Genomic DNA, 25,674 nt, shown 5'->3' with positions numbered 1-25,674 from the left:
AGCAAAGCCCTGTGGATTCTCTTAGCCTAGTCCTTCTCCTATGGCAAGTCGCTCACAAGGGCTCCTCTTGAACTTTTCTTCTAGAAGTCGGAGAGTTCTAGTATGGAATCAGCTGGACTGAAAAGTTCACAGGCTCTTCCCCACTCATTGGGAAATGTTAGTAAAATTAACCACCATGCTCTCCATTGGAAAGGGCCAGTCAAACTCTTAAGTCAGGGATGGATGAAATGTAGGTAGTACATGGAATGACCCACAAAGCAGGGCGAGGAGGGGATGGTGTCTGAGAATTACCGCCACACACATACAGGGAATCTGAAGCCCAAGGGCCTAGAGCCTGTGCTTTGCAATAAAAGAAGCCATCACAATAAGAAGCCCATGCAATGCAGCTAGAGAAAGCCTGCATGCAGCAACGACGAGCACAGCCAAAAATTATTTTTAAAAAAAGGAAAGAAAACCAGGGAGATAGGTGCCAGTCTCAACCTAATTACCCAGAGTGACCCCTTTTAAAGGAAGAACACTTACCTGAGAAGGCGTCTCTATTCCCTGAAATTTACTGCTTGTGGATTTATCTGTTCGCCGTTCTCCAAAATAATACAGGCTGTCCTATAAAAGAAGGGACAGTCCAGTCATGGGTCATCTACACTTTCCTTTCCTGTAGAAGGCATTAGAAAGTTTCTAAGGACATGTGATTTCCTAAGGTCAGCGATCTCTGAGCAGAGGCTACCTAAAACAACAGAACTAAGAAAGACATATCAAGGCCTACTTTCATTCAAAGATTCATGAAGACAGGGAATTTTAGAGCTGGAAAACTTCAGAGATAATCTGGTCCTTCTTCCTATCTTACTATTTTACAATGAGAAGATTAGGACCAAAAGAAAATCAAGTGACCTGCCACGGAGACGTATGTAACTGGTCAGTCAAAGACAGCACCGGCCTGAGCACTAGCCTCAGGCTCTATCCAGGGCTTCAGACCAATGGCTTTCAAATTTTTTCTTTTTCTTTTTTTGGCTGCACACCATGTGGGATCTTAGTTCCCTGACCAGGGATTGAAGCTGTGCCCTCTGTGTTGGAAGTGTGGCATCTTAACCACTGGACCATTAGGAAAGTCCTCAGACTTTTCACTTTTAAACCTACAATACACATCCATAAGCCTGGGAGATACACACACTCTCTCTCTCATGAACACACAACTGAAACAAAACAATACTCACCTTTTCTAATCTATCCCATCTTATAGGTAGATTTGGTTGCAAGTTACAACCCAATGAGGTGATTTCACAACTCACTGATAAACTCTGATCCAAGTGTGAAAAACACTGTCCTAGAGCATCCATTGTCCTAACCTGTGCGTCTCAGATTAGAAGCAAAGAGGAGGATGGAATCAGGGCCCTGGACCCAGCACATAACCCTCAGCTTCTCTTATCTGGGCAGCAGACCAAAAGAGGCCCAGAGATTCTGGGAGCATGCCCTTCTGTGTAAGATCACTGCAGAAAAAAGCAGGATGAGAACCCTGCTTTAAGACACAGCAGCAGCCCATCCTGTCTTCTCAGAAATTCCCAGAGGGCACAGACCCCACCGCTTATTGATTGTGCAAAGACAGTAATGTCCAGGGGAGCTTTTGTTCTGGGTTGGAAAATGATGGCTTTTACCTACTGAGCACTTCCAAGGATGTTCAAGGTCCTTTAGAAAATTTCCCTAACCCATCTTCTTATTCTCGTGAGGAAAGCAGAAAGCCAGGAGTTGGTGGGATTCTATCAGAGCAGAGCTGGGTCTGGGGGTGGCAAGTCAAGTTTCTGGATTGCTGAGGTTTTTTGTACTCGCATAACTCAACCTTACTCACTTCACATTAACCCTTCTTCTACTGGGTCCTGTCTTTAATCAAAATATTGACATTGTACTCATGATGAATGTGGGTGCATTAATTTTGATTTTTTACAAAATATTGCATTAGAAGATTATTGACCTTAATTACTGAGATTTTAGGAATTCTCTTAGATTTTGTGCCCATGGCGAGCGTTTCAGCAACTTTACCCTCATCCCAGCCCAGAGGAAGAGAGACTGAGGTCAGTTACCAACCAGTGCCAATTAAACAAGAAAGTATCCAAGCCACGTGTTCTAAAACCACCTCTCCAATAACACTTCCATGAAGTACAATGACTCAATGGACATGAGTTTCAGCAAACTCCGGGAGATAGTGAGGGACAGTGAAGACTGGCGTGATGCAGTTCATGGGGTTGCAAAGAGTCAGATACAACTTAGCGACTGAACAACACACTCACACCATGACTTAACATCCTACCCGTGAGCTTTCAAAGCTAGCAAACTCAGTCAGCCTAAGACAGAGTTTATAGGAGCATCTTTCATACCTCCGCGGTGGCAAATATCTCACTGGCAAGAAGGTAGGCGCAGACCATAGTTCCAGTTCTTCCTAGAAAAGAAGTTAGTCCATGAACCATTGTTCCTGAGGGCACTTGATATAAAACTACTCTCCAAAGTATTTAAAGAGCTCATTGTGGATTGATATTCTTTCACACCAAAAGTACAGGTTCAAAATATTTCAATTCAGAGAGAGCAAAAGCTGGTACACTGCTTGTTCTGAGGGTCTGCCTAGAGTTCTATGTTAACTGTGTGCACACATGTGCACGTGTATGTTGTTCTTGAATCACGACCCCTGGGGACTGCAGTAACAGGCTCTGCTCTAGGACTCTAAAGCTAAAGTGATGCTCACCGATTAAGAGCTAATTATACACCCTGTTTCTCTACTAATGTAAATAAAAGAAGCTACAAAAGATAAAAGATGGACAGAACCCAAACCACCACCTAGCATTTGCAATACCCATTCCTTCTATTTCAGTTAGAGTTATTGTGTTGTAAAGCATACATTAAAATAGGAAGAACAGTGTAATGAGCCCGCATACACCTGTGCCCCAGATTCCATAACTATTAATTGTTTTACTTGTTTCTTTTCTTCCTTCATCCTTCTCCCCCTCCTTCTTTCTATGCCCTTCCTGTAGCATCTTATTTTATTATTAATTAATTTTTATTGGCATATAGCTGCTTTACAGTGTAGCATTAGCTTCTACTGCCCAGCAGAGTAAATCGGCTAAACATACACATTTATCCCCCCACTTCGGATTTCCCTTGCATTTAGGTCATCACAGAGCATTAAGGAGAGTTGCTCGTGCCAGACAGTATGTGCCCATCAGTTGTCTATTTTACACATAGCATCAACAGCATGTATATGTCAATCCCAATCTCCCAATTCTTCCCAATTCTACCCACCCTTACCCACGTTGTATCCACACATTTCTTCTCTAGGTCCGTGCGTCTATTTTTGCTTTGCAAATAACTTCATCTATACCATTTCTAGATTCCACATATATGCTTTCACCCCCATAGCATTTTAAAGAAAACTTGATTTCATGTCATTTCAAGCTCAAAGTCTCATGATTTTTTTCTAATTTATATTTTTGTCCAGGTGCACAAAGTGTGAGTTAAAAAGTACGTTGCTTCTATTATTTCTACAATGACCTGTGACTTTTGTCTTAGCTAGCGTATGCTGAACTTATTCTATGTAATTCCAAACTTACCCTTTTACCTTGAGATGCACTTTATTGTCTATTCTATCCTTCAAACAAATGAATGTTTAAATTTATTTTTCAATCCATAGTTTGAAAAACACTACTCTAAGCCAATAACTTTCAAAGAAAACTTTGTACCACCTTGTCCTCTGATAAAAAAAAAAAAGCTTCTTGCTAAAGAAGGCTACTGACCATTAACAACCTGGCTCTGTCTAGGTTAACATTTCAAATTTGTTGGACATCTATGAATCTCCACAGCCCTTATATATTCCCATTTGAAAAAAGAAAAAAAAAAAAAAACCAACTTTTGTAGATCCATGTCCTGGTGGCTGTGGATAAGCACACACACTCTGCCATAGATAGAGTAGCCACTTTCTCATCCAGTCAACTCAGGTATGCAAGGAATCATTAAAATGCTTTACATTTGTTTTTAGTATTTTAACTTAAAACATAGGTGTATATTCACTCACTAAACTTTTGCTATTGGACAAAAGTTTTAACTTTTTAAGTATGATGAAAAGAATCTACCAAAATATGTACCAGGTTTACCATATTAATGATGAAATGATGATAACATTCCTTCTAAAGCCAGGAACTAAACAAAATGTCCACTATTGGGCTGTTTCTAGTTAACACTGTACTACATGGCTTAGCCAGTGTTGTAAGGTAAGAAAAAGAAACAAAATGTTAAAGGATAAAAAAAGAAGAAATAAACTATTTGAAGACTAGGAAAATCCAAGTAACTCTATAGGCTAACTCCTAAAACTGATGACAAGAGTTCAGGAAGATACAAGGTCAACACTAAAAGAACAAACAAGCAAACAAAAAACCCCAACAAACTCATGGCTAAATAAAGGATGTAGGCTGAAATCTTTAGAGTAATTACTAAGGAATATAAAAAGAGTATATGACTTCCAAGCAAATGGTGGGGGTGGAAAGAAGCAAAAAATTCAATCAAAATAGCAGTAAAGATATAGAATATGTGAATAAAACAATGAACAAACAACCTAATGGGCACATATAGAACCCTGTTCAAAACAATGCATAATACACTTACTTTTCAAGTGCAGAGAAAACATTTGATAAAATTGACCAAATTCCGGGCCATAAAGCAGGTTTTAGAAAAGGCAGAGGAACCAGAGATCAAATTGCCAACATCTGCTGGATCATCGAAAAAGCAAGAGAATTCCAGAAAAACATCTATTTCTGCTTTATTGACTATGCCAAAGCCTTTGACTGTGTGGGTCACAATAAACTGTGGAAAATTCTGAAAGAGATGGGAATACCAGACCACCTGACCTGTCTCTTGAGAAACATGTATGCAGGTCAGGAAGCAACACTTAGAACTGGACATGGAACAACAGACTGGTTGCAAATTGGAAAAGGAGTACGTCAAGGCTGTATATTGTGACCCTGCTTATTTAACTTCTATGCAGAGTACATCATGAGAAACTCTGGGCTGGAGGAAGCACAAGCTGGAATCAAGATTGCCAGGAGAAATATCAATAACCTCAGATATGCAGATGGCACACCACCCTTGTGGCAGAAAGTGAAGAAGAACTAAAGAGCCTCTTGATGAAAGTGAAAGAGGAGACTGGAAAAGTTGGCTTAAATCTCAACATTCAGAAAACTAAGATCATGGCATCTGGTCCTATCACTTCGTAACAAATAGATGGGGAAACAGTGGATACAGTGGCTGACTTTATTTTTCTGGGCTCCAAAATCACTGCAGATGGTGATTACAACCATGAAATTAAAAGACGCTTACTCCTTGGAAGGAAAGTTATGACCAACCTAGACAGCACATTAAAAAGCAGAGACATTACTTTGTCAACAAAGGTCTGTCTAGTCAAGGCTATGGTTTTTCCAGTGGTCATGTATGGATGTGAGAGTTGGACTATAAAGAAAGCTGAGCACCAAAGAATAGATGTTTTTGAACTGTGGTGTTGGAGAAGACTCTTGAGAGTCCCTTGGACTTGTTCATTGGAAGGATTGATGTTGAAGCTGAAACTCCAATACTTTGGCCACCTGATGCGAAGAGCTGACTCATTGGAAAAGACCCTGATGCTGGGAAAGATTGAGGGCAGGAGGAGAAGGGGACGACAGAGGATGAGATGGTTGGATGGCATCACCAACTCAATGGACATGGGTTTGGGTAGACTCCGGGAGTTGGTGATGGACAGGAAAGCCTGGCGTGCTGTGGTTCATGGGGTCACAAAGAGTCAGACACAACTGAGCGACTGAACAAACTGAACTGAAATGAATTTCAAAGAACTAAAAAAATACATATGTTCTCTGACCACAATGCAATGCAACCAGAAATCAGTAACTAGCAGATAATTACAAAATCCTCATGTTTGAAAATATAGTATATTTCTATATAACCCATGAGGCTAAGAAACAAACACAATGGAAATTAGAAAATATTCTGAACTAAATAATAATGAATACATATAAAAACTTGTGTGATGAAAAAAAAAAAAAAACTTGTGTGATGAAGCTTCACTAAAATCTTTCATTAATTCTGTTAACTTACCTGTAAATTCTTTTGGATTTTATTGCACAAGATTATATTGTATGAAAATAAGGAACTATATTTTTTTCCTTTTCAATCCTTTTTTTCCTTAGCACTGGTTAGAACCTTTGGAATGGTATTGAATTAGAAGTGATGACCACAGGTACCCTTGTTCTCCTACTCTCAAAGGAAAAGCTTTCAATAGCTCACCAATTACTTTAGTGAGTGTGTGTTTTTTATCACATTAAGACATTCCTTTAATTTTCTAAGAATTTTTATAATGAATGAATGTTGAATTTTATCAGAAACTTTTTCTGTATATTTAAAATAATATGATTTTTTAGCTTTATTAATCTGGTTGATTACATGGATTGATAGTAAACTAACCTTGAATTCCTAGAATAGACACAATTTTGCTCTGCTGTAGTATTTTTTAATAAATTGCTGGTTTCTTAATATTTTCTTAAAAATTTTTTTATCCATGTCATGGGTAAGAGTAGCTTTAGTTTTCAAACTTTGGCTTCATAAACTAAAGTTAAGTTGCACTTACTCTTTTTGTAAGTCTTTTGATGAATTTGTGTAAGCTGACTTCTTTCCTCTCTCTTCCCTCCTTTCCTCTCCTTCCTCTTTCCTTCTCTTCCTGCAGTCTTTTTATTTTTTAATCTAATTTATTTTTTAATTGGAGGAAAATTGCTTTACAGTTGGTTTCTGTAGTACAACAACTCAAATCAGCCAGAATTATACATTCTTCCTTCAGTCTTGAAGCTAATTTTTTAAAATGTCAATGATTATTGCTGGTTCATAGCAGAACATACCTTGTTGATGAACCTCATTAAATTTTTCAGATTTCTTTAGAAAAAGAGAAATAAAAAGAAGAATGTTCTTACCTTTGCCCCCCTTACAGTGAACCACTATGATATTGTCTTTGTCTTGAGCCATCCACTCTTTCACTTCCATGGAGAATGCCACCATCTCACTGATTTCAAATGAAATAGTTTTGGTTGAATTAAAATACTTCCAAAGAAAACCAAGCCCTATGTATTTGACCCTCTTCTGTTAGTCAATTTGGCATCAAACATACCTCAGAGAGGGGACATTGTGATCATCAATCAAGTATCGATGGACCCTATGATGGAAGTACTTAGGATCATAAGCTCTTTCACCTGAAATACATGATGCATAGGTCATATCACTAACTCTAATTAACATAGCAAATGATCAAGGTGTGAATAAGTTATACTTTTTAGAGACTGCTTATCTACGTTTAAAAGGAGCTTTCTGACTGGCTCCTGCTACTCTAAAAGGGTCTCAGAAACATAAGTAGAGTAGTGCTTTCTCCATCTTGAGTAACACAAGACCAAATTATTTGGTTTGTTTTACTTTTGGCTTGCCTTACTTTTAATTTTCTTTTTTAAAAACACTTTTTTTTTTTGTTTGTTTTGCTGTATAGCCAATTAACAATTCTCTGATAGTTTCAAGTGAGCAGCGAAGGGACTCAGCCATACATACACATGTATCCATTCTCCCCCAGACTCCCCTCCATCCAGGCTGCCAAATAACCTTGAGCAGAGTTCCATGTTCTCTACAATAGGTCCTGCTTACTTGTAATTTTCTAGCAGGCTACTCATTACTTTATCATAGGGTTACACAGAGCAGACGCAAATGTGGCCACCAGAATAAACACTTGCCTCCTGAAAAATATCTATTTACTATATATAGGAAGAGGGGCATCTTGGATAATCTGTTTTCTACAAGGATTTGGATTTATTTTTTCCATCCTGGGCCCTGGTCTCCTCACACCTCATCCCTAGTGGGTTAGAGCATGCATTTGTTGAATTGTCTTCAAAACACAAGCTGGCAGGAAAAACAGAAAAACTTTCCTAAACCTACCACCACAAGAGCTGACTCTTTCTAAAATGTCTCTGCCTCCAATCTCCTGCCTCCTTCACAGGATACGTTGTACTGTTGAGCTTTCTTTTCCTACCAAATAGGGCCAGCATAAGATGGAGATTTTTTAAAATTCACTTCCTACCACCAAATACTTATGATCAAATGAAATGTAAAAACTAAATCATCTTCTTGCACGCAGTGACCTGTTTTCTATCATAGGAGCAAAACATGGAGTCATGTACATACTGCAGAGATTGTAGACTTGATAGTGGTTTGGGTGCTTGGTATCCAGGAACCGCACAACTTCCTAAAAAAGATGGATACACATCTTATATATGTCCATGGTGCACCAACATAAACCTTTCCCTACTACTAACCTAGAATGATTATTACCTTTTATTCACTTTTCCCTCACTTAGCACCTTTTAGGGGAGATTCAATGAATAAAATGCATTCCAAGTTATATCTAAACCCTTTGTGAGTTTTCAAATAGCTCACAAAGTTGTACTTTTATACTCAAATTAGCCTTTACTATAAATACACATTGTTTAAAGCTACCAGATAAGCAAATTAGATGGTAAATGAGCTTTAAGGAATTGTAATTTGTTCTAAACATTGAACGGAACCACAAAAGATCCTAAAAAGCTCATCTTCAGGAAGAAGAACAAAGCTAGCGCTTTATTGCTCCCTGATTTTATCATGCTCCCCGATTTTAGACTATTAATACAAAGTTGTAGTCATCAGAACAGCATGGTACCGGCACGAAAACAGACACATAGATCAATGGAACAGAATTGAGGGCCCAGAAATAAATCCACACATATATGGATAGCTATGCAACTTAAAAACAAACAAAGAAAAACAATTAAAAATGGGTAGAGGATCTTCTCTAGGGGATCTTCCCGAACCAGGGATCAAACCTGCATCATCTCTTAAGTCTCGTGCATTGAAAGGTGGGTTCTTTACCACTAGCACCACCTGGGAAGCCCCATATGGATAATTAACTTACGATAAAGGAGCAAACAATATAAAGGATGGTCTCTTTAATATAGAGTGCTGAGAAAACTAGACAGCCACACACAGCCATTATCTCACATTACACACAAAAATAACTCAAAAAGGATTAAAGACTTGAATGTAAGATGTCAAAACATAAAATTCCTAGAAGAAAACATGGCTGGTAACTTCACTGACATTGGTCTTAGCAATGTTTTTGTGGATCTGACTCCAAAGGCAAGCGAAATGAGCCAATAGAAACAAATGAGGCTACATCAAACTAAAAAACCCCTGTACAGTGATACAGACTATTATCAAAACAAAAAAGACAATCTAACTGAATGGGTGGAGATATCTGCAATTCGTATATCCAGTAAAGGGTTAATATACAAAACTTAAGAACTATACAATTTAAAAATAAACAAAGAAAACAATAAAAAATGGGTAGAGGATCTGAACAGACAGTTTTCCAAAGAAGATATACAGATGACCATCCGGCACATGAAAAAATGTTCAGCATCACTAATCCATAGGGAAATGCACATCAAGATATAACCTAACACCTGTTAGAATAGCTATTATATTATCAAAAATAAGAAATAAAAAATGTTAAGAGAGGATGTAGAGAAAAGGGAATCCTTCAACACTGTTGGTAGGACTGTAAATTGAAGCAACTTCTATGGAAAAAAGCATAGAGATTCTCCCCAGAATTAAGACTAGAACTACCATATAATCCCAGCTATTCCATTTATGGGTATATATCCAAAGAACACAAAAAACACTAATTCCAAAAGATACACCATTCCCTGCACCATTCACTGCAGCATTATTAACAATAGCCAAAATATGGAAACAACAAAAATGTCCATTGATGGATGAATAAAGATGTGATACACACAAGCACACATGTACACACACACACACACCTATTCAATCATAAACAATATTCAATCATAAACAAAGTCCATCATTTGCAGCAACATGGATGGACCCTGCAAGCATTATGCTAAGTGAAACTGTCAGGCAGAGAAAGACAAACAGCATATGATTTCATTCATGTGTGAAACCTAAAAAAATAAAATGAACAAACAAAAGAGAACGAAACCAAGCAAAGATACAGAGAACAGATTCCTGGTTACCAGAGGGGAAGTGGTTTGGGGTGTGCCTGAAATAAGTAACGAGGGTCAACTCTTATGGCGATAGATAGCAACTAGACTTGTGGCAGTGATCACTTTGTAGTGTATACAGATGTTGAATTATAATGTTGTACTCCTGAAACTTACAAGAAAAAGAGAGAGAGAGAAGGAGAAAGAATAAGAGTGGAACAGAGGGAGGGAGGAAGTAGTAAGTGTTTGCCTGAGAGCACAGTCAGCAAAAGTTTTGACCAACTTACAGCACGACTGAAGACAAAAATCACAGTGACTGACATCTGGATCAAAGGATTCCTCTGTAAGCCATATAGAAAATAAACTTCCAAATGAAGATGGTCTGGAAGCTGAGGGGCATGAGGTTAAAAAAAACTCAAGTATGACAAAGAAGACGATGTTAGAGATGGCCAAGCAACTTCTAGGGACATGTTATGACAGAAGAAACAGAAGAACCAGCTTTATCTAAGAATAAAGACAAAGAGGATGAAGAGAAAGAGAGTCTTTAACAATATCAACAGAAATGATTCCAGAAGAAAAAAAAAATCGAGAAAAAGAATCTGATGATGCCTTAACTATAAATGAAGAGACTTTTGTGGAAAATAATCAATAGAAGAAACTCCTCTGTCTCAGGATGGTGAAAATAGAGGCCCTGCAAGTAGGATTCCAACTGTCATGAAATAGAAGTTCTAGGAGGGTCCAACACCAGCAGAACTGGAGAGGTTCGCTCAGAACTATCCACAGGAAGCGATTGTGAAGTCACAGAAGTCACTGACGAACTGACAGAACAAGACTCTTTAGAGACTTGCAGTAGTTCACACTCGGTTCTAGTTTTACACTCGTTGAAATTTTTATGTAAACAAATGAAAGTTTTCATTTTACAAGAAAAGGAGGTCATAAAGTACTTCGTGGGATAAATTCTGAAAGAATTATTCATGTAGAAAATTATGAATATCAGCTCTACTGGGTCTTGCTACTAAATACTTTTTGGAAGGTGGGAGAGGATCTGGTTAAATCAGCGACTCGTGTTTAGATTTTTTTAAGTTTAGAATTAAAGTGTTTAAACCGGAAAGTAATCATTGCAATCCTTAATTCTTTTGGAGAGTATTATGTTCGGATAATACATATACAAAAAAGCTTCCAGTCTTCTTCTGACAGCTCTGGCAGTTTTTATATTTAAGTCATAGTTAGCGTATGGTAACCATATGGTAACCACAGTTACCATAGTCACATTTACTATATGAGTTAAAGTGCTTCATGGTAGTTATATCCAATTTTTATTTATAAATATAAATTACCTATATGTTCATCTCTTGCAGAAATACAAAAATAAAAAAATTTCTACCTTAGAATAATATATGTATATTTATGTGTGAAAAAGTATAAGTGTTAACTGTTCAGTCATGTCCAACTCTTTGGGACACCATGGACTACAGCCTGCCAGACGCCTCTGTCCATGGAATTCTCCAGGCAAGAAGACTGGAATGGATTGTCATGCCCTTCTCCAGGGAATCTTCCTAACCCGGGGATCAAACCCAGATCTCCTGCATTGCAGGCAGATTCTTTACCATTTGAGCCACCAGGGAAGCCCATATTTGTGTGTAACATATTATATGTTATATATATATATATATATATATATATATATATATATATATATATATGTAAGATCATGCATATTATATAACAGAACATTACAAAGAAATATGTAGAATTATTTTATATAATTTCATATTTGTTATATAATTATAAATTATAAATGTCTATATACTGATAGTATTACATATATTAATATATTCAGAATATATGTATATTTGTATACTATATGATTAAATGACATAATTGTATCACATAATATAAAAACTATTACATAGGTTTTATAATTTTATATTATATAGTATATGTAATAAATTATATATAAGTATACATATATTATTATAAAGGGGAAACTGTTATATTTTTGTTAGAAATGTATACTATATATGTAGTAAATGTTTATAAATGGAATATTAATGCTACATAAAATGGATATATATTTATATATGATATATAATTATATACTATATAACATGATATATATTTAATATATTAATTTTATATATCACATTAACATATATTTAGGAGATCCAACCAGTCCATCCTAAAGGAGATCAGTCCTGAGTGTTCATTGGAAGGACTGATGCTGAAGCTGAAACTCCAATACTTCGGCCACCTGATACAAAGAACTCACTCATTGGAAAAGACCCTGATTCTGAGAAAGATTGAAGGCGGGAGGAGAAGGGGATGACAGAGGATGAGATGCTTGGATGTCTTCACCAACTCAATGGACATGAGTTTGAGTAAACTCTGGGAGTTGGTGACGGACAGGGAGGCTTGGTGTGCTGCGATTCATGGGGTTGCAAAGAGTCGGATATGACTGAGCTACTGAACTGAATATATACTATAATGTATATTTTATTTAAAAAGATACTATTTTGAGAGAAATATTATTTTAATATATCAATATATAATATACAACTGTATATTATCTAATTTATGATATAAAGTATATATAATATATATAATTTACACACATTATTTTGAGGAAGAAATGCTGTATTTTCTGTTTCTATAAGATACCATGCTGAAGCTGAAACTCCAGTACTTTGGCCACCCGAAGCGAAGAGCTGACTCATTGGAAAAGACCCTGATGCTGGCAAAGATTGAAGGCAGGAGGAGAAGGGGATGACAGAGAACTAGATGGTTGGATGGCTTCTCCAACTTGATGGACATGAGTTTGAGCAAGCTCCAGGAGTTGGTGATGGACAGGGAGGCCTGGCATGCTGCTGTCCATGGGGTTGCAAAGAGTCAGACATGGCTGAGTGACTGAACTGAACTGATAAGATATGAATTGGATAATTTTTCTAGTTGGTAACAAAGGAGTCACATTTTTCAAGACAGATTCTTTCTCCTCTAACTAATTTAAAATCTGATTCTTGTTAATGCTTGGAAACCTTAAGCCTGTTGAATTTATGAAGTTAAACACAGTCTGAGAGATCTATTCTAACTAAAATTCTTTTTGCACACTTCTGTGGTGAGAAAAAGACTTCATTATTTGTAAGAAAATGTGCTTTACCTTAGATATAGTTACTTAGCTTACTGTTTTGTAGAAGGAATATGCTTATGAAGCTGACATGAGATTTTCTCAGACGAACTGGGCAGGTTTACAGTTTTTGCTTGCTTTTCTGCACATTTGTGAATATTACACATTTCTTTCTAACATATTCCAAAGTATGCAAATATTGATGTATGAAACACAAGTTATACAGGAAAAATTAATAAATTACTTTAATGATGGACTCGAGCTAACTGTCTGAATATCATATTCACAGACTTAAAGTCATGAGATGTGTACAACTTCTGTGTTAAAATTACTGGCTGCCAAATTTGTATCTGTTTCTTCAGATGCACCTCTTTGTATTTAGAATTTTTAATTTTCTGAATTTTTAGAATGTGATGTGTTGGCTGCTTTTGTGAAGCAATGTATAATTGTATAATTTCTGTAAGTAAACTGAATGCTTGGGTTTCCAATCAATATTCCAGAAGCAATAAATATTAATGTTATGCTATTTAGAAAGAACTGTACTTTATATAATTATATGTACAACTATTATATTATGGTATACACAATAATACTGGACAAATCTCACAGAATTTATTGTAAGCATAAAAAGCTATAGTATATGATTCCATTTATGTGAAATTTAAGAAAAAGTAAAACTAATCTGTTTTACTTACTTCTGTTGTGACAGAAGTAAGAACAGTAATTACCTCCAGTATGTCAGGGTATTGACTAAAAAAGAGCAAGAAGTGTTCCACATTTTGATAGGGGTGTTGGTTACATGCATATATACCTATATATAATTTTAATCAAGATACACATTTCAGGTTAGTGCAATTTATAATATTTGTTTGCCTCAAAGTATAACAACATACCCACGTGTATATAGGTACACTGATATATAGACATACACACACATACATACATAATTACATTTTATTGAGATATAACAAATGGATATACACTAACGTATACACATCCACAGGGCTTCCCAGGTGGCTCAGAGGGTAAAGAATCTGCCTGCAATACAGGAGACGCAGGTTCAGTCCCTGGGTCGAGAAGATCCCCTGGAGGAGGGCATGGCAATCCACTCTAGTATTCTTGTCTGGAGAATCCCAAGGACAGAGGAGCCCAACGGGCTACACTCCATGTGGTTGCAAAGAGTTGGACATGACTGAAGCAGCTGAGCGTGCACGCATACACATCCACACACATACGAAAACTTCTTAAACAACTACTTTTAACTAGAATTTCATAGTAAACATCATTTGATGTTTGAACTTTATTTATTTAACCTATAGAACCTGAAGCAGTATGTATTCACTGTAATTTAGGATCTTAACCTAAGAACAGACATTTTTAGTTAAAGAATTCTCCATCTTTTCCCCTATGACAGACCATGAAAAATGGCCACAATTCCCCACAGACACAACAGAGATGGTATCTGTTGTCTGTCTGAATCTGAACTGGGTTTGCAGTTGGCTTATCTAACAGAATGAGGTAGAAGCCACATTACACTAGTTTGGAGCCTGGGCCTTTGGAGGTTCGGCATTCTTTGGCTGGATAATAACGAGGTCCTTGCCACTCCTTTATGTAAACAAGCCTGAGCTAGCCTGTTGGAGAATGAGAATCACATGGAGCTTCCAGGCATGCCATCTTAGACTAGCCAATCCTCAGATGCCCAGGGGTTGCCCACAGATGCATAAGTTAGCTCTGCCAAGATTAGTGAAGCCAATTCCTGATTGGCAGAGCCAGCCAGTTAAGCCTAACTCAAATTTACAAACCACATTATCATGAGCTATGTCAATGTTTGCTGTCGGAAGACACTGAAGTTTTGGGGCAACTCATAACACAGCAAAAGCTAACAGATAACAACCCATGAGAATTTTTTTTTATCTGAAAGAGTACATTTTTATTTTTATTTATTCATTTATTTATTTTTATTTTTTAAGAGTACATTTTTAGGAGAGTACTGCTGTCTCTGGGCCAAGGTTATCTTATGACTCCAGAATCTATGTTTGCTGAGAAATGTGAGCTTCTGTTAGATTAAAAACCTTTACCTTAATGGGATTCCTGTAGAAAGACTGCTTTCCAGAAGATGGGAATGACATGGCAATAATACGCTCTGGAAGTCAAAACAGTCACTATTACAAATGTTATAGATGTGAAACAATATATGAGAACTCAATTTACATATAATCAGACTCCTTTTCCATAGAAAAGAATTTTCAGGATGAGAATGACCAGAGAAGAAGCTAACTAACCCTCAGGATAATCAGCATAACATATGAAAGAATTCACTATTTTGATCATTACACTTAATGTTCCCAAGACTCAAATGGTTCAAGACTTAAGCAACAGATTTGTCTGTTCAAATGGTTCAAGAATTAAGCAATAACTTTAGTCTGGAGCACCCCCTGTGGTCGGAATTGGTTTCTTAAACACCAAAGGAAAATGAGAGATCTGGGCTCCAACAATGTTAGGACCTCCTGGGATGTTTTCCAGTGTTCCTTTGATTCAGAAACCTGAGACCTAAACGCAATGACCTCATCACTAGGGTTCCAGCAAGAGAAGAGGTTTCTCTGAAAACCTTGAGACCAAGGATAACTACTAAAACTTAATAAATTCTAAACCAGACAAATGACTTCAGCTGAAAACCCATGCAACTTCCTATACTACAGCCAAGTAGCCCTGATTTGAGATGAAAATTAAGGTTTTTCCATTGTCAGGGTTACACTCCAAATATGTCATTACCATAGCGGCGTAAGTCTTCACGAACAAAGAATGCATTGCAAGAACATGACTTAGGGCAAAACTAAACATATAATTACTCACACACATGAAAAATATGGTGTTAATATAAGCAATCAACAGATAAACTTCACAAACCAGTAACATAAGTGAGGTCTAAGTCAAATCCATCCTTCTTGTACCGCCGTTTGTTTCCTGAAACCTAAGAGTTTATAACAGTCATTCACTTGTAATACATAAACCAACACTAAAAAAAACGAACAAAGAACAATATATAGATATCTACAACCCTAAATAGTATTTCCCAAAATGCAAACATTTTTTTCTGAAAAGTAAGCATATTTCGCCCACTTACCATCCTTCTGGTCAACATTTCAAGATGTCTTTTTTGATGAGCCAGATGAAAAACTCTTATCAGAATGACAAGTCTTACAGGTTGTAAAATAATTCTCAACCTAACAATAAATTTGAAAGATTCAGTTTTGCTTTAGAAACAGAGGATTTTGTCAATACAGACTAAGTCTAGAGCCGCAGCTCTTAACCAAGGGCAATTTTGCCTACACCCTCCACCCCACCCCAGCTTCCCTCCTGCCCACCCAAGGCATATTCGGCAATGTTCAGAGACATTTCTAGTTGTCACAACAGCCTGTGGGCTGGCGGGGAGGGGGCGGGTATTGCTACTTGTATCTAGTGGGTAGAGGCCAAGGATGCTGGTCAGTATCGATGCACAGGACAGCTCCCAGTACTGGGACTTCCCTGGCAGTTCAATGGTTAAAACTCTGTGCTTTCACTGCAGGGGAGCTTGGGTTCAACTCCTAGTTAGAGAACTAACCTACATGGTCAAAAATTTAAAAAAAAATTTTTTTTAATTCAAAAATCAAAATAATAGTGCTGGGTTGAAGAAACTCTGGTTTAAAGAAAAACCATGATAGACTCTCAGAATGCATAGATTTAACTTCAGTGGATTTAGGACAAGAATTTTCCCATCAAAAGAGAATTCCTGTTCATCTCTGTCACTCCCAGGGGCTCACTAGAGCTGTGAACGTACATCACACAAGCAGCAGATTGAGTTACTTTCCAAGTGTGTCTCCTACCATCAGGAGGAAACATGATGGCAGAGAAGTGATGGTTTGGGCTAGTGCTTCTCTAACTTGAGCGTGCACACTGATTCAGTAGGTCGAGAGTAGGCCCTGAGGTGGTATTGTTTTTGTATTTCTGAGAAGCTCTTCACTGATCCTGACATTGCTTATCTAAGGACCACACTGGCTTTGGCTATTTAAAAAAAAATCTCCAAAAGCTTATCATATTAAATTTTGTTGGGACCTGAATAAAAGTCCTTAGATGCCAGAGTGCAAAAAAAGCAGTGCACTATTTGACTCAGGAATAAGCCTAGTGAGTCACCCAACAGCCACATCCCAGGACACTTTTATTCTTTTTCTCACTGCCACAGTAGAAAGAAGAGGAGGAAAAAGAAAAAAGCCATTGGTCTCTCACACATTTTCGTTTGATCCCTAACAGTTCTAACTTCGCCTCAGCTTACATCATGTCAACTATACTGCAAAAATTCTACTTCTGTGTTGCTACCCAAGTCACCTGGTTTTCTGTTCCATTTGTTCCTTTTTAGAGAATCATCATAGAAGTCACTCAAATTTTGCATCAACTCAAACCAGTCCTCTCTGGGTTATAGGAAAAACCCAGGAATTTCACATGTGAGAAATCTGTGGTTGACGCGCAAGTGGAAACTTAGCGAGTGGTAAGTTCAAGTTAGGACAAGAGGCAAGTCCCCAGTTTCTTTTTTTGGAGGCACCATCTTCTTCATTCAGTGGAAGGTACCACCCTTTGCTGGACCCTAAACACCACCATCCTTTTATTCACAAGTATGTGGAAATTTATCCAAACATTTCATTTTCCAGCATATTTAAAACAGAATCAGCACATTTAGAGTTTAAAAAAGATTACGTAAAATGAGAGTCACAGATACTAGTTTTTTTTAACAAAGAAAAACTTTGAGAGACAAAGGATATGTTTCTTACCTGGGAAAAATTTTAATAAGTGTAAAATCATAAAAAAGGTAAGTGATATCAACCAGTAGAGTCACAATAATAATGGCAGCATCTAAGGAGTTAAATATATCAGAAAAATACAGTTGTATCCTATAATAAAAAAAACACACAAACAAAAAATGCAAGCTGATGCTTCCCCAAAGAAATCAGGATATTTTAAGAGGATAAATTTATTTGACTCATCCCCCCCTCTTAATTCTGCTTTAATGAATGATTGAAAGTACATTTACCAGACTAAGAGAAAAAATATTCATATTCATTATTTTAGATTTACGTATGATAAAAGCATCCATATTGCAATGTAAGTACAGTAAGAGGTATAGCCAAACCAGTGAACAAGATATAATCAAACCACTGAACAAAAGGCAAGCACTATCTTCACAACAGGTGGGAGAGAAAGATGAGATGGTGGGTTGAGCTATCAGGCAATGAAAGCTAAACATGTCACAGCCCTAGAAAAACAGACTGTGAGGAGGGCACAAGAGGAGATTGAGAGGGAGACACGTCCACTGCTTTGGCCAGCAAACTCATCCCTGGCTTCATCCCCACAGTGGAATCCCAGGGGCTGGTGTGGCCTCCTGTGTGCAGAGGGGAACTTCTAGTGTCTGCACCTCCTCCCCGACACTGGCTCCTGCAGCCATGGGCAATGAGGCTCCAGAGGAAGCCTCTTGCAATGCTGGGGTAGCCTCTTTTAGGCTGGGGATAACCTGGAAGTGGGCAACTGTCCTAAGCCCAGAGATTTGAGGGCAGAGGGTTCAGCTGGAGAGGAGATAAGTGTGTTCCAAATGTTCTGGTGAAGTGAGGCTGAAGAACTGAGTCCCTGACTTCACAGCAGTGCAGCTCCAAGGCTGCATTCCCACCTTCTCAGGAAGCCAGCGGCCAAGAAAGCCAGTTGCTGCCTCTCTCCTGAGCCCCGCCACTGGGATGTGCATCCCTCAGCTCCTTGGGAACCTTACCACAAGTTTCCATTTCAGCTGAGGTAGGTACTTGTTTGTGATTTATTACCTAGTATTTAATACACTGTCAGCTGATGCTGGGAAAGACTGAAGGCTAAAAGGAGAAGGGGGTGGCAGGGGATGAGAGAGTTAGATAGCATCACTGACTCAATGGCCATGAATCTGAGCAAGTTCCAGGAGACAGTGAAGGACAAGGAAGCCTGGCGTAGTGAAGTCCATGGAGTCCCAAAGAGTCAGACATGACTAACAACAGATTTTATTTACACTCGACTCTTCATGAAACTACCAATATTTATGCTTCACATATATATTCCTCTTAATAATGTGCATGTAGACATACTAGCTGCTTGGCCCCATTCTTCAAACCCTTTAGCTTTATCTGTTAAAGGAACCATCTAGAATACATGGTTTGGAGATTAGAGTGCCAGTTGCAACCATAATATTTAAGCAAAATCTAGTAGAAATTGGGATTTGGACTATCATTTCTCTTGTTTCTCCATGCTCCAAAGAGATTTATTTTGACAAAGAGGGGCATATTTGGTTGCATTGACCTGCTAATTACTTGGGGATGCCTCTTATAGTACAAAATAGTTCTATGTGTTTTTTAAAAAACTAATAAAACTTACCCTTCTACAAACACTCGAAGAGAAATATCCATGAAAAAAAATAAAGCAATAGCAAGAGAAATTAAACGAGATTCCAAAGAAATATATATCGTGCCACTAAAGAAAATTATGTCTTTGATGATGAGGGCCATGTCCACAAAGATCAGCAGGATTGCAAATATTCTATAACAAATAAATAGACTGAATAAGGATAAAGTGGTTTTTACACAGACAGACTAATTTCAGCCCAATGATCTGATATCAAAATGTCATTATTCCAAATAAAACTATTCGGTAGTAGGGAGAAATGCTCTGCTTTTGAGTCTCAAATTACTCTGAACGAACTTATGGTTGCCCAGGGGGAAGGATGCTTTTGATGCTTTTGAACTGTGGTGTTGGAGAAGACTCTTGAGAGTCCCTTGGACTGCAAGGAAATCCAACTAGTCCATCCTAAATGAAATCAGTCCTGAATATTCATTGGAAGGGCTGATGCTGAAGTTGAAATTCTAATACTTCGGCCACCTGATGCAAAGAACCAATTCATTGGAGAAGACCCTGATGCTGGGAAAGAGTGAAGGCAGGAGGAGAAGGGGATGACAGAGGATGAGATGGTTGGATGGCATCACTGACTGGATGAACATCAGTTTGAGCAAGTTCCGGGAGTTGGTGATGGACAGGGAAGTCTGGGGTGCTATAGTCCATGGGGTCGCAGAGTTGGACATGACTGAGCAACTGAACTGAACTGAGCGGGTAGGATGGGGGAAAGGGAGAGTTGGGGAGTTTGGGATGGATACATACACAAACATACACACTGCTATGTTTAAAATGCATAACCAACAAGGACCTACTGTGTAGCACAGGGAACTCTGCTCAATGTTATGTGACAGCTTGGATGGGAGGGAAGTTTGGGGGGAAATGGATACATGTATGTGTATGACTGAGTCCCTTCACTGTTTACCTGAAACTATGACAACATTGTTAATTGGTTATACCCCAATACAAAATGCAACATTGTTAATTGGCTATGTGTGTGTGTGCTAAGTCACTTCAGGGTATCCAACTCTGTGCTTTGCTGCAGACTGGAGCCTGCCAGGCTCCTCGGTCCATGGGATTCTCCAGGCAAGAATACTGGGGTGGGTTACCATGCCCTCCTCCAGAGGGATCTTTCTGACCCAGGGGTGGAACCTTCGTCTCTTACATCTCCTGCCTTGGTGAAGTGAAGTGAAGTGGCCCAGTCGTGTCCGACTCTTTGCGACCCCATGGACTGTAGCCTAACAGGCTCCTCCGTCCATGGGATTTTCCGGGCAAGAATACTGGAGTGGGTTGCCATTTCCTTCTCCAGGGGATCTTCCCGACCCAGGGATCGAACCCGGGTCTCCCGCGTTGTAGGCAGCCGCTTCACTGTCTGAGCTACCAGGGAAGCCCACATCTCCTGCCTTGGCAGGTGTGTTCTTACCTGTGCCACCTTGGAAGCCCTAATCAGTTACACTCCAGTACAAAATAAAAAGTTAAAAAAAAATAAAAACATTATTTCTGTTTTCAAAAAATAAATAAATGACTCTGTTTTCACTCAATAGAAGCAGCCATTAGGGAAATAAATTTCCCACCAAACCACTTCATGGTATAGTGCCCTTTTATAATAGACACATCAGACTGACACTCCAAGACAAAACAGGTAAACTGCATTAAAATTACATGTCTCCACTTGTAAACTCTTCAAATTTGAGACTTTCAGAAGCCTCCTACCAATTTCTCATAATAAATTAAACCTCATTAATCTTTATATTTTTATAGAATTTAGTAATAAAAAGTCAAGTGAAAGCATGACTAACATAAGCCCTTAAAAAAAACAACACTTTGATCAGTAAGACTTATCATCAGTGAGATTACCAACAAATATGGGCTTCCTTGGTGGCTCAGTGGTAAAGGAATCTGCCTGCAACACAGGAGACTCAAGTTCAGTCCCTGAGTTGGGAAGACCCCATGGAGAAGGGAATGGCTACCCACTCCAGTATTCTTGCTTGGAGAATTACATAGAGGAGCCTGTCACTTACGTGTTAATGGATGGTTCTGGGCATGTAAGAAGGAATTCAATTCCATAAATACATACATGATTGAATTATAAAGTACCTCCTAAGCCTTTCTCTTATATATGCTAAACGCATTGTCCATAAATTGATTATACTATTTATATAACCTGTGAAGATAATCTTCAAAGCACTTTTCCACAATTGTAATGCAAATTAAAATGTTATTACTTTAAAAGGAAGTAAGTATATTGTGTGAATCTGTAACACAGTATGAAATCTTGCTATCATGTAGAAATGAACCATCTAAATAAAATGAATCTAGAATTAAGGAGTAATTCTAGATGAATATTTACTAAAACACTTTCCTTATAATTATAGAATTTTGAAATGCATGTTTCATTGTTTTTACTTTTATAGGTAGAAAAAGACATGTTAACACATTACTATTAGACTTGGGTAAATGCCATTTCTTCGCAATTCTTAATATTCAACTTTACTTAAAATTCCAAGATAAATTAGATTGCATTAAATGGGGTACAAAGGTTATTTAGCAACATGTTGACAGTGGAAGTGCCTTTCCCTCTCCCAGATCTTTTGCCATAAAAAATATCGATATTAAATGTAATACATCCTTAATTACCTCCATCTCTAGAGTCTCACATACCTGAAAGTGAAGGATGATATAATTAAGTACACAATTCTCTTTATCTTGCTGCTGCAAATGGAAGTAAAAATAAGATTTCAGAGCTTATCTGAAATTATTTTTCAAGTGTATCAGATTTCTCCTAACATGTAGTATGAATTTAACCAACAAAGGCCTTTATATTGACAAATATAATTTTTAAAGCGCCTAGAAATTGCCCAACAAAATGCTTATTAGTAACTATGGCCTTCCCTGGTGGCTCAGTGGCAGAGAACCTGCTTGCCAGTGCAGGAGACTCGGGTTCAATCCTTGGGTCGGGAAGATCCTCTGGAGAAGGAAATGGCAACTCACTCTAGTATTCTTGCCTGGGAAATCCCATGGACAGAGGAGTCTGTTGGGGCTACAGTCCATGGGGTTGCAAAGAATCAGACATGACTTAAAAAGTGAGCACAAGTACACATAAAAATGTTTCCTGATTTTTTTTTTAACTTTCCTATATAGAATATATGTGAATAAAACACTCAACTTTGAATGTTTAGCAACACTTCTCTTGACTGTAAAGCCCTAACCCCAACTTTATGGTAAGATTAAGCTTGGGGTCATCAACTAAAGCAACATAGCATGGAAACAGAAGGGAATGGTATAAGCTCAGTCTCCCATGAGTAAGCTGTGGGATCCTGTGCAAGTCATCAAACCATGGCCAGACCTGTTCTATAGCAATAGAATAAGGGACTTCGGGGAAGCTCTCCTCTTGTAATATTTATTTCTTGACACAAGCCACCCATGAATACGACAGTTAAACACTAATGAGACTCAGATTGGGGGTGGCAAGTGCACTATGGGGGTAAGGAATTTTAATAAGATGCACTTCCAAGGAGAAACAACCTAGAGGCTGGGCTCCTTCTGTTAGGAGGAGGAGGAGACAGTTCTATAGCACCAGCAATTAGGCTTCATTTTACCACATGGCAGAAAGTCAAAGTCGCTCAGTCGTGTCCGACTCTTTGCAATCCCATGGACTGTACAGTCCTTGGAATTCTCCAGGCCAGAATACAGGAGTGGGCAGCCTTTCCCTTCTCCAGGGGATCTTCCCAGCCCAGGGATTGAACCCAGGTCCCCTGCATTGCAGGTAGATTCTTTACCAGCTGAGCCACAAGGGAAGCCCAACCATAAGGCAGCAGACGAGGTAGCCATCGGGGAACAATTTCTTGCCCTGCTAAAGCCTCCCACATGAGAGCCCAATTCCACCCCCAGTGGGATTTGATCCCAAAGCAGTGAAGGGAGGGGTCGGAGGCCGAGCAGAACTGGGGCACTGGCAAAATGAGCCACAGATGGATGCTCTGAGGCTAAGCTGAGTGGTAAGATCTCCCCACTCCCTCTAATTTCTCCCTTCTCCATCAGCACTCATCTTCCCTACCCAGGCTTGGGGAGCAAAGGTTGATGTCATCTGAGACAACAAAATCAGAAAGGAGGAGGAGGAAAAGATGGAACTTAGGTTTTTAAAAAATGTTTTGGTTCACTGGAAATTACATCATAATGTGTGAAGTGTGCTAAATCTCAAAAGGCTGGAACACGCAAATAAAACAGATTCTGGAAAGACTCAATGTAAAGAATATAATAGAGATGGATTTGAAAGTCATTGAACAAGATATAAATTTTTTTCAATAATGGGTTCATTCATTCAACCAAACTCAGTGAGTGCCTACTATGCGCCATGGCACCGTTGGAAGCACTAGAGATACAGCAGTTAAAATGGACAAGATTTTCTTCCATCAGGATGTTTGCATTCTGTCTCGTGCTGACCATAATATAATAAATTCATTCATGATATGTCACTAATAAGAATATTTCTAAAACAATGTAAGCATGATAACATATCCATAAACAAAAAATTTATAAGTCTGAAGAAACTTGAAGGGCATCTATTAAAAATTAAGAATGCCTATTTATTGCTTGTCTATATTTTCTGATTTTCCTAATAATTAACTTTTGCTGTTTGATTTTTGGTTTTTAGTGTAAAATGTATTTATGGTGCTTTAGAGTTTTAAAATCACTTACATATTATTCTACTTTTATTTTTATAAGGTGATAAGTGCAATAAGGATCATTAAATTAGGGCAAGGACAATGGTGGAAGGGACAGCTTTGATGCTAAGATAACGAAGTACTCACCTGGGAGAAAAGCAGATTCCTACATTTTATACCTTAATAGAAAAGAAATTCTGGGCAGATGTTTTACTTTAATGTAGAAAATAAATTCAAAACAGATGAAATTTTGGAGAATATATTAGAATTGTAGGTAGAGAAAGACTTTCGGACACTTAAAGCATAAATAATAAAGAGGGGCATAAATATATTTGACTGTGTGAGGATTATAAACTTCTACGGAGTGAAAATCTAAGCAAAATGGGAAAAGCTACTTGCACTTTTTGGGATATAAAAGTGATATATTTAACTTTTCCATCCAATGGCAGTGATAAACACCCCAATTTTAAATGGGCAAAGGTAGATTGAAGACAATGAAATAAATGTTCTATGAAAATAAGTAGAAACAAAAACAAAGTCAAATGAGCATTAGAACAAACATTCACTGACATTGAAGAGATCATTGAGCTAGTGTGGGAAGGGAGAAAAAGAGTACACTGCATCTTCATGTGGAAAGGCACATTGAAATCAATAGCCTCAAACATGTCCCTTGACATAGAATTTCCACTGAGGAGAATTTTTACTTTAAAGAAATAAAATATACAGAGATTTGCTCTCAAAATTAGTCTTCATTTTTTGTAATAGTAAATGTCCTAAACAGCTTAAGCGTCCAGAAATATCTGACAATTTAAATAAACGACAATTTAAACATTTACCGTGAATTATTATACAGCTGTCAGTAGGAAGGTTGCAAGTTTAGAAATCAATAAACATATAATGGTGTAAATGCAAATGCATGGAAATATACTCATGATATATCACTAAGTAACAAGGTTATTTTTAAACAACATATATCCATAAATAAATAATTCGTAAGCCTAAAGAATCTTGAAGAGCATCTATTGGAAAATAAGAATGCCTATTAATGGGAGGATTTATTGCTTGTCTGTATTTTCTGATTTTCCTAAAAACTGACCTTTGTTGCTTTATTTTTAGTTTTTAGTATAAAATTTATTTATGGTGCTTCAGAGTGTTAAAAGCATTTATATTTTATTCTACTTTTATTTTTAGCTTTATTGTATAACACCCAGTAGATATTGTAGATAGCATTATTACCAGTTTACAGACAAATGATCTAAAATTTAAAGTGGCTTAATATTTCACCAAGTGTCCAGCGTATATGAAATGCCAAAGTGTATGTGTATTAGTTGCTCAGTCATGTCTGACTCTTCGCAACCCCATGGACTCATGGGATTCT

At 37.8% G+C, this 25,674-nt stretch overlaps 1 protein-coding gene across 1 annotated transcript in view; it reads right to left on the bottom strand.

Moving 5' to 3' along the window:
* The window catches only part of LOC133049472 (phosphatidylinositol 3,4,5-trisphosphate 3-phosphatase TPTE2-like), a 34,182-nt gene extending 16,080 nt beyond the window's left edge, over window positions 1–18,102 (bottom strand). Inside the window, exons 1-9 of the mRNA XM_061133492.1 lie at window positions 18,012–18,102; window positions 16,334–16,433; window positions 16,117–16,180; window positions 15,288–15,352; window positions 8,233–8,293; window positions 7,178–7,259; window positions 6,984–7,072; window positions 2,367–2,428; window positions 523–603 (exon numbers count right to left, since the gene is read on the bottom strand). Coding sequence (XP_060989475.1) covers window positions 523–603; window positions 2,367–2,428; window positions 6,984–7,072; window positions 7,178–7,259; window positions 8,233–8,293; window positions 15,288–15,352; window positions 16,117–16,180; window positions 16,334–16,351 — 522 coding nt within the window. The 5' untranslated portion in view covers window positions 16,352–16,433; window positions 18,012–18,102. The remainder of the gene's footprint in view (window positions 1–522; window positions 604–2,366; window positions 2,429–6,983; window positions 7,073–7,177; window positions 7,260–8,232; window positions 8,294–15,287; window positions 15,353–16,116; window positions 16,181–16,333; window positions 16,434–18,011) is intronic.
* Between the last annotated feature and the right edge of the window lie 7,572 nt (window positions 18,103–25,674).

Source organism: Dama dama, chromosome 30 (genome assembly GCF_033118175.1).
Source record: "Dama dama isolate Ldn47 chromosome 30, ASM3311817v1, whole genome shotgun sequence".
Classification (NCBI taxonomy): domain Eukaryota; kingdom Metazoa; phylum Chordata; class Mammalia; order Artiodactyla; family Cervidae; genus Dama; species Dama dama.
Note: the sequence above shows the minus strand (reverse complement) of the source record. Positions and strands in the feature narration are given on the sequence as shown.